The 10,372-nt window shown below is 32.8% G+C and overlaps 2 protein-coding genes across 2 annotated transcripts; one reads left to right on the plus strand and one right to left on the minus strand.

Moving 5' to 3' along the window:
* Window positions 1-295: 295 nt before the first annotated feature.
* On the plus strand, window positions 296-1,336 carry LOC109171879 (ATP-dependent DNA helicase pif1-like). Its single transcript, XM_019320965.1, has one exon. The coding sequence runs from the start codon at window positions 296-298 to the stop codon at window positions 1,334-1,336; it is 1,041 nt and encodes a 346-aa protein (XP_019176510.1).
* Window positions 1,337-5,497: 4,161 nt separating this feature from the next.
* Window positions 5,498-10,121, minus strand: LOC109171466 (lysosomal Pro-X carboxypeptidase-like). Its single transcript, XM_019320512.1, has 9 exons — window positions 9,699-10,121; window positions 9,426-9,612; window positions 9,187-9,320; window positions 8,996-9,108; window positions 7,837-8,071; window positions 7,101-7,256; window positions 6,637-6,716; window positions 6,489-6,538; window positions 5,498-5,799 (listed from the first exon to the last, which is right to left on the minus strand). The coding sequence occupies exons 1-9, from the start codon at window positions 10,104-10,106 to the stop codon at window positions 5,663-5,665; spliced, it is 1,500 nt and encodes a 499-aa protein (XP_019176057.1). The 5' UTR covers window positions 10,107-10,121; the 3' UTR covers window positions 5,498-5,662.
* Between the last annotated feature and the right edge of the window lie 251 nt (window positions 10,122-10,372).

A 10,372-nucleotide genomic window follows, 5' to 3' on the forward strand; every position in this document is an offset into this window, starting at 1 on the left:
TATTATTATTATTATTATTATTATTATTATTATTATTATTATTATTATTATTATTATTATATAAGGATTAGTTAACAAGGGCAAAGTTGGAATAATTCAAGGTAATCTAAGATTACCTAAAAAAATGGGGGTAATCACATTACCTTGAAACATTACCGCCACATCAGCTTTCAGGTAATATAACATTACCAGGTAATCTTATAACTTGAACCAAACAAGGTAATATAACATTACCAGACTCAGATTACCTAGGTAATCTAAGATGACCTGAACCAAACGCCCCCTTAGAGATACTATGGACACAGATCAAATTTTTGGAGGAAAAGTGGTTATTTTTAGAGGTGATTTTCGACAGACATTACCAGTTATTAGATATGGGAAGAAAGAAGATTTCATTGAAGCAATTTTGGTTAAATCACCATCAATCTGGCCAAACACCCAACGATTAAAATTGGTCCAAAATGTGCGTGCAAATGAGGATTCAGCATTTTGTGAGTACTTGATGAAGATTGGCAATGGAACTGAACAATTCGTTGGTCGAGACAAGATTAAGATTTCATCCTCATTCATTATTCCATGTCCGAATGAAGATATTTCTCTTGATTCTTTATTTCAATCTGTATATCTTGATTTAACATGTTTCGGGAATGATCCTTATTCATTAATGAGCAGAGCCATCTTAACAACTAAGAATGAGATTGCAGATGAAATTAATTCTATCTTAATAGATAGATTCCCGGGTGAAAGTAAGTGCTATGTTAGTTTTGATGAACCACTTAATTCGAACCAGTTGCATTGTAAAGATTATTTACACACTTTATCCCCAGCTGGCCTACCTCCTCACAAGTTACTTCTGAAGAAAAATTGTCCTATAATTTTATTGAGAAATCTGAATCCAGCTGAAGGATTATGCAACGGGACGAGATTAGTTTGTGATTCATTTGAAGATCATCTCATCAGTTGTTTCATTGCAGTTGGTGAATACAAAGGAAAACATGTCTTCGTTCCAATAATTCCTCTTGAGCCATCAAAGGATGAAAATTGTCGGATACCCTTTAAAAGAACCCAATTCCCTATTAAAGTGTGTTTTGCCATGACAATTAACAAAGCTCAAGGGCAAACATTAGATTTTGTTGGAATCTACTTGAAAGAGCCGGTTTTTAGTCATGGACAATTGTATGTTGCTATGTCTCGGGCAAAAAAAGCAGATTCGATCAAGATGATTATATTCAGTGATGATGGTCACAACAAACTGATCAATATTACAAATAATATTGTTTATCAAGAAATCTTGGATTACATATCTCAAACAACTGTTGCACCAGACAAAAACTAACATCATGCCTGACGTTTATTGGTGTTATTTTTGTTTACCCTCTTATTTCAAATTTAAATAAATATCATTTTCATATACTAATTATTTGCAATTGATAACTATTTATCTCACATGTGCCACAAGATTTCTAGATATCAATTTGTGAGAGATGACGAATTGAGACAATTGAATTCAAGTGATATGTATATCTATATTTGACAAATCCTCTATAGTTCATTAAATTAGTGTGACATGTTATTCAAAAAAAGACCAAGTAATTTCTAAATTCAATTTACTCTTTTTCCTTGTTTTCAAATTTTTATTATTAAGTTTACTAGCTTAATTTTTATTAATAAGTTTATCTCATATCTAGGTATCAAATGAGCAACCACATAATGCATGAAGTTCTTCTACTCTGATGGTAAATGTGCAAGAATCTACAAGGTATTAAAACTAATTCGAAAACATGATTTGATAGTTTCAGAATTTTTTAAAATGGAAAATCATATTTTATAAAATTATGTGGTTGTTAAATTATTTTCTTAACATTCATGTTATCTATTTTAAACATTCGGTTGTTAAAATTTTTTATTTTACATTCTTCTTCTCTTTTTAAAATTGTAATTCCTAATGATGTACATAATCACCTCATATATATATGTTCTTCTAAGCAATGCGATATTTACAATCAAGCATTTATATTTATGGAACCAAAAATACATAAATATATCAACACTAACAGCTAGATTTAAAAATGACCAAGACTGGTCTTACAATTTTAAAATGAAATTTTTATAGTGATGTTCTTTTGTGTTTGCTACTGGTAAATTAACACATGATGACTCTATTCAGGATTGAATAGAGGATATGATGGCTCACCTGTTATTGGATTTCCATACAACAATATGAATTACAAGGGAGATAACTCAAACTAGAAGAAAAAGACATTTAAACAAATTTTATCCATTTACAATTGCGTTTACATCAATGCGCTCCCGTCATAAAATAAGTTATTTTACATGTAACAAAAATGATATTCTCAAACAAAAGAACTAATATTACTTATTTTTAGATGTTCAATCCAGCAAACAACAAAATAATAAAATTACACGAACTAATACTTACAACATTTGCACATTCATTTACAAAACTGATAGGACCAGTAAGCAACATACTTTTAGATGAGATTGGAAACAATTGCAAATACATGTTAACTAAATAACACAAGTAGAAAATAGTTGTAAAATACCATTAAATATCATTACAAATAATTACAAATGTGTATATTCATCATAATGTGAATTTCTTGTGAAAATTTTCTAAAAACCAACAAAATACATTTTACGTGAATATTTATGAAACTTCATCAAATCAAAAAAAAAAAAAAAAAAAAACCCAAATGCAATTTATCTATTTCACAATGATTTACTAATTGAGTTAAAACATTGTGCACAAGTTTTCGCGCAAAGCGCGTGGGAAGAACTAGTATGTGTGTGTGCGTATATATATATATATATATATATATATATATATATATATATATATATATATATATATATATATATTGAAAGGTTCCCGTGAGGTTTGTACTCAATGTGCGTGAGTATTGTGCTGAATGTGCCTGAGATTTGTACTTAATGTGCGTGGGTGTGTAATGTTAATGTGAGTGAGTTTTGTACTTGTGTGTGAGTCTTGTGCCTAAGGTGCGTGAGTTGTGTGCTTAATGTGCGTGAGTGTGTTCTTCATCCACTGCTGTGAAAATTATGCGCATCTACTGTTGCATTTTCTTCTTGTTTTTGTTTCGAAGTGGTGGAGGAATGGATTTTGTCTTGTTTTTCTTTACATATTGAGGGACCTTTTGAGTTTTCTTACCTCCCTCCCTAGTTTCCTTTGATTCAGCCTCATTCACAATGTCTTTTATGCTCTCACAGATTGAAACATTTTCGCTCTCATTAGCATTCTCTCTCTCCTGTACAGATAAAACATAAAATCAGAACAGCTATATGCGCGTTTACATATATCCATCCATTCACACACAATCAGAAAAGCTTCACCCACCTTCTCTTTCTGTTCTGCTTCCTTCTGAGCTCGTAATTCTGAACTCAAGTGACGCACATTAAGCACAAACTTCACGCACATTTAGCATAATACTCAAGCACATTAAGTACAAAACTCACGCACATTAACATTACACACTCACGCACATTAAGCACAAGACTCACGCACATTAAGTATAAAACTCACGCACATTAATCAACCGCACGAGAAGCCACAAATGCACCTGATCCCTTATATATATATATATATATATATATATATATATATATATATATATATATATATATATATATACACACTCAGGTGCGAATAAGTGCCCAGGAAGGAATATGCGAACGAATCAGCGCGCGACACGTGTCCAGATCTAATAGCGTAAAAAAAACGCGGTGGCATTTTCGTAAATAATTGAACATCGAAGTGCAAGTAAAATCACTTATAAGTGCACCTACTTTCACCTATAAGTGCATGTAATTTTGCCTTGTTAGCATTCACTTCCCGCAAACATTCATGCACCAGGGTGTGCTTATAACTATAGGTGCAACTATTAAGTGCAACTACTTATAACTATAGGTGCACCTACTTTCACCGATAAGTGCATGCAATTTAGCCTTGTTAACATTCATTGATCTGAGTTCAGCGGGTAGTAATACACTAATACCCCTGAAAACCACCCGCAAACATTCATGAACCTAGGTGCAACTACTTATAACTATGTGTGCAAGTACTTAGAACTATAGGTGCACTTAGTATTGATGCTTAGTGTAAATTTTTTACTTGCACTTATAATACATTTTACATGCACTTATAATACATTTTACTTGCACTTCGATAATCAATTATTTACTAAAATGTCACAGCGCTTTTTAAAAAAAATCAGTGTTTCTCATCCATTAGATCTGGACACGTGGACGGATAGAATCCATTCCTATTTCGCTCCTGGGCGAAACATTCGCACCTGAGTGCGATTATATATATATATATATATATATATATATATATATATATATATATATAGGGTAGGGTTCCAGTGAGAACATGTGCTTAGGTGAGAACATGAGAACACATCATGTGCATTCATCTAATTTTTTTAATGGTATAGATTAGATTAAGTGTGTGCGAACGCGCATTAAATGTGTGCAAACACACTTAATCGTGTTGGCACACATTTAATGCGCGTTCACACACACTTAATATAATCTAGACCATTAAAAAATATTAGACGGATGCACACGATTTATTATCACGTTCTCACCTAAGCAGGTGTTCTCATATGATCTTAAATCTCTCTCTCTCTCTCTCTCTCTCTCTCTCTCTATATATATATATATATATATATATATATATATATATATATATATATATATATATATACATATATACATACATATATATATATATACATACATATATATATATATATATATATGTATATATATATATATATATATATATATACATATATATATATATATATATACATATATATATATATATATATATATATATATATATATATATATATATATATATATGGTTGCGTTCACATAATATATAGAGAACTGTGCGGACAGATAATGGGCACACGACAAATTAGTATCATGCACACAATTTAATACACAATGACACACTAGCATACATGTAAACATCATGTTTCGAACTTAGACTCTATTAATTATACAATGACACACTAGCATACATGCAAACATCATGTTTCGAACCCAGACTCTATTAATTAACAAACCTATGCACACGACATATAAATTATGGCACACAACTACATTCGGCCATGCATACGACATACATACTAATGGCACACGACTACAAGAAAGCAAATAGATAACTTAAGATATGGAGGCTGGGATATATTAGTGTAAACTCACCTTCCTTTCAATGTTTAGTGGAACGTCAAAGCTACTTAAAAACCTTCCCAAACTCTAATTTTCTCAATTTAATGAGTACATTTTGATGATTGATTTCTTATTCCCATACTCGTTTAAGCATATAATATATCAAATTTATCTTTTCAACTACCAGAATATGAATAAAAACTTTGACATGATCCATATTGAAAGTATATCCACTCAGATTAATAATATTTTAAAATATCCACTTTAAATGTCAAATTTTACTAATTTTTCAAACAGATTTAACATTACATTATGACAACATCAACCAATAAAACATCCATAACTGATCAGTTTGTCCGGTGAAAAGTTACACTTTTATTTTATATATTATCTGCTCACAACTGTAATTGGTATATATAATTCAATAAAACATTGTTGTCTTCTATTTCTTGAGTGCTTGAAGATCAGCATAGTAATTGGTTATCCAACGTTGTATTATCTCAACTTCCGTTTTCCGTTGCTCAGTTAACCAGTCTGGATCCGTTTCTCTCTCCCCTTGTAAGTCCAGACAGTGAGACCCTACAACACAGCAAACAAAATTGTACTTTTATCAACTTGTCATATACATACTTTACCCGGACTCATTATATAAATTTTTTTAAGATAGCAATTTACCCCCGTTCTTTTTATATAGGTTACAATTATGTATAATTGTATATCATACATAATTGTAATGGATATGATCGAAAATCATTATCAATAATACTTGATACAAATATGAATGTATTCATGATTGTACCTGATATAAAAGTATTGGTGACATATATATATATATATATATATATATATATATATATATATGAATTAGAATCATATAAGAATAATACTTTGTGTAAAAATATGGATTAATGATAGCCGTTGATATATGGGATGATTACGACTCAAAGTAAAGGAAAAAAGTGCTATGAAAAATTCGTGATTTTGACAAATTCCATAATTAATTGTACTTAAGCAAAGATTCACGGTGCATATGTTGATATGTTAAAGTGCATCTGACTTGAGTGCACTTTAAATATCTTGATGCACTGTTTCATGTTATTAGATGCACTATGAAAATTTTTTTCGTGCACCTTCAAAATCTTCAATAATTACAAAATTGTCACTATATTTTCTAAGAGAAATCTTGAATTATTGATCATCTCAAATTAATGGCTAATTTCTTTCTCCCCCCCCCCCCCCTCCCCCCCCACACACACAAACTAACATACCATTACGGGTATAGATGGCGAGTATAGTATCTGATATGTTTTCCAAAACCCTGTCAAAATACAAGAAATAAAAAAGAATAACATAAGATATGAATGTTGATTAAAAAAAAAAAAGAAACTTATATAAAAGAATGCCACTATAAATTACCCTCCACTACTATATGGGTCTCTTAGTCCATTGGAGAAAATGATGTTGCTACCAAACTTGCTCAAAGCTAGTTTAATATCCTGCAATTTTAATTTGTCATACAATGCTCATATAAAATGATATATAAATTAAGGTAAAAATTTGTGTGAGACCGTCTCACATATTCTTGTCCGTGAGATAATTCGGGTCAATATGAAATGTAATACTTATACTAGTAAATATAATACTAAATCAAGAATAAAATATTGTTACTTATATGGAAAAATGTAATACTTTTGAAGAAAAAATTAATACTTTTATATTTTGATGTAAAAGTATTACATTTTTCATCAAAAGTATTACATTTTTATTTATAAGTGCAACATTACTTATAAGAATCTAATGTGGAAAAAAATATTACATTTTCATCAAAAGTGTAGGACAATTGGAAAATTCGTTTTGGAAAAAATATTTGAACAACATACATGTCCGCCGTAATAAGTTGTGATCCAATGTGGTCGAGGTGGAACATGGAAGAGATTAATGCAACCTTGAGAGTATCGTTGTAGGTCGAAAGGAGCTGGATAGAACATGGTGTCTCCGTTGCCGCGCCCAATCGGTATCACCAATTCACTACAAGTCTGCACACCAAAATCTCTCATTTCTCAACCAAGTTGTATCATTACATATTGACCCAAGAAGAAAAGTCTAAGTATGCAGGCCTAAGCGGGATGCGAAAAACTAGAGAACAAGGTCCGGGTGAGGCACGATATATCAGAGAGCAAGACCTGGGAACGATAGCTCCCTGAGCATGGCATGAAGGGCCGGAGAACAAGGCCATGGGAGAATAGCTTCCCGGGAAGGACACAAAGGACCCGGGGGCTAGCTCTAGCCAACCTCCGAGGTCATCTCCAAGCCCGAAAGGGAGTCGGTTGAACCATGACCTAGTCTCAAGGGCTATCCTATTTTTATAATTAGCCCTCATATGGTTTAGGCAAGACCAAAACATATTCTCTCTTACACATCTTTATATTACACAAATGTAACATTTATCCAAGAGATCTTCAAGCAAAATATTTGTCTTATTTCTTTATTGTCTTCATTATTTTATTCTTTTTTTTTTTTTTTTTTAAATTTTATTTAGAATGCTTTGGTTTGGGTCTGGTCAATTAATTCCATCACCTATTAACCTTCACCAAAAATGAGAAAATATATACTTACTTGCCAGCTCCATCCCGAAATACCAATGTCAGTGTAAAGACCATAGCAACTTTGATTCCCTTTACGACTGACGACACCAGCGTGTATTCGATCAAGAATATCAGCCCCTATAGGTGCACCGTCTATGCCACTGCACACCTCCGCCACTGGATATTTTGGCGGTGCATCATATTGAGCAGCTTCAGTGTATATTGAACTCAAGTAACCCTTTAGCTCCCCGGACGAGGTTAAGTCCCTAGATATCAACACACACGATAAAATTAAGTTTGAGTGACTCTCATGTGAGTTCGTCTCAGGGATCATAACTGTGAGATGGGTCACGTCAAGAACTCAAGATTAAAATGTAATATTTATGTTGAAAAATGCAATACTAATCAAGAATAAAATATTTATACTTATAAAGAAACATTACTTGTGAGGAAAAATGTAATGCTTATTTATAAATATTACATTTTCATCTTGACCCGATCGGTCACGATCTCATACAAATTTTTGACCCGATCGGTCATGATCTGACACAAATTTTTGCCTAAAAGCTTTGAAGAATGGGTTAAGGCCTGCGCACGCGCGCACACACACACCATAGGAGATAAATAAGAACCAATATCAACCTTATATCGATAAAAATTTGATGGGTCTGATCACATTTAAAAAAAACGCGGTGACATTTTTATAATTATCATAACCTTACTATGCAAACTTGAACACTTAAATATGCCATCTTTAATAATTAAATATGTAAATATGGTAAACAAAACTAAAAACTGAGTCATAAACTCTAAAATCAAAACCCTAAGTGCAATGCACTTTCGCATTTTTGCCAATTCAATTTTTAATACTAAATATGCAAAATGTTAATACTAAATGTGAAAACTTGGAAAAGTCTGACAATGACAGATTTTAGTGTTCAAATTTGCAAAGTAAAAGTTGGTGATAATTACAAAAATGTCACTGTATTTTTTAAAAAAAAAATTTGATCTGATGGATCCGATTTTTTTAAATGTAAGACTGAGATTGACTCTTATATCTCTCTTTTAAGGAATCTCATTGGATCCAATACTTATATATATATATATATATATATATATATATATATATATATATATGTGTGTGTGTGTGTGTGTGTGTGTGTGTGTGTGTGTTCAGAATTAATACTTACTGACAAAGATTGAACTTGCGACTTAGAATGGAGAGGCCATTTGACTGGGAAGCAATTGTGTCAATAATGGACCACGATCGTTTTATAGTTTGATAACAACTCTCACTAATTTCCTGCAACCAACATTCAGAAAATTCAAGCTTGCAAAAATCAACATATTATATGATAGGACGTAAAGTTTGAGTGCTTACCCTAAAGTCTTTGGTCACTATGGAATAGTATCCATTTTGTGGTGTAATATTGTCAAAGTAGAGAATGGGAGCTGATGAAGCTAAGGCACCCAGAGCAATGTGTGGATACTTCAACCGAAACCACGAAGCAAGCACTTCATGAAATAATACAAAACTCAAGTTTTAATTTAATTGCTGCCAAAACCACCAAATCAACTCTTGCTAGAAAAAAAAAAAAAAAAGGATAATCTCGTACGTACTTCCTCCGTATGATCCTCCAACAACAATGATGGGAGAATCTTGGGCTGAGTAACTATTCTTTATATATAACAGAACTTGTGCATAATCAGCCAAAGCTTGAGCGGAGTTGAAATAGCCACGAATGGTCTCGTTTCTCAGAGCTTCTTCCATGTTCCCGAATGGTATTGATTCCCCATAGTACCTATGCTGCATGATTACCAGATAAAATATGGATTTACATTTTAACTATGAACTCAAACTTTTAATCGAAACTGAACACATTCTTCAATTACCTCTATGTAGACAAGAAGGGCCTTAAAACGAGCGGCATTGTCAGTGAGAAATCCAATGCCTATGGGATCATAGTCAATGGGAGCTTCAGCACCGAGCCATGCGAAGATAGGGGAGTTGGATTGGGCGCCACCCCAGTACTTGGAGTTAACTATGTATCTCTGTTTGATGGTGGCATAGCTTTGAGGTCTATAATTGAAGTGATCCAACGTTTGATCGTAATAATAGGTTGTGAAATCAGGAGGGAGAAGGAGTTGGGTGGCAGAAGAAGAAGAGTCTCGGCGGCGTAGGATGGAGTCGTATAACGGAGTGAGACTGGGAATTTTGTGTGGGGTTTCAGAAAGGGAAGTTGTTGAGAAGAGAATAAGAAGAAGAGACAGACATTGAATAACAAGTGTTAAGCTTTCCATGGCAATGCTGGGATGCCTAGCTAGCTGCCTTATGTCAAATATTTATACTAAAACTAGGGCCGGGGATTGGCGTGGATTTATTCTTATTTCTTACCCCAAGCACCAATCTCACGACATTTCATTACTCCCAAAAAGGTTGACGCACTGTGCAACCGAATGCACCTTGCAAGCTGCATACGGTTGCAAAACGGCGCCGTTTTGGTTAAAAAAACGCGCGTCCCACTTAAAGAAGAAATCAGGTTCGATTCTCGGCAATAGCATTTTTA

This window comes from Ipomoea nil, unplaced genomic scaffold, assembly GCF_001879475.1.
Source record: "Ipomoea nil cultivar Tokyo-kokei standard unplaced genomic scaffold, Asagao_1.1 scaffold0143, whole genome shotgun sequence".
Taxonomy (NCBI): domain Eukaryota; kingdom Viridiplantae; phylum Streptophyta; class Magnoliopsida; order Solanales; family Convolvulaceae; genus Ipomoea; species Ipomoea nil.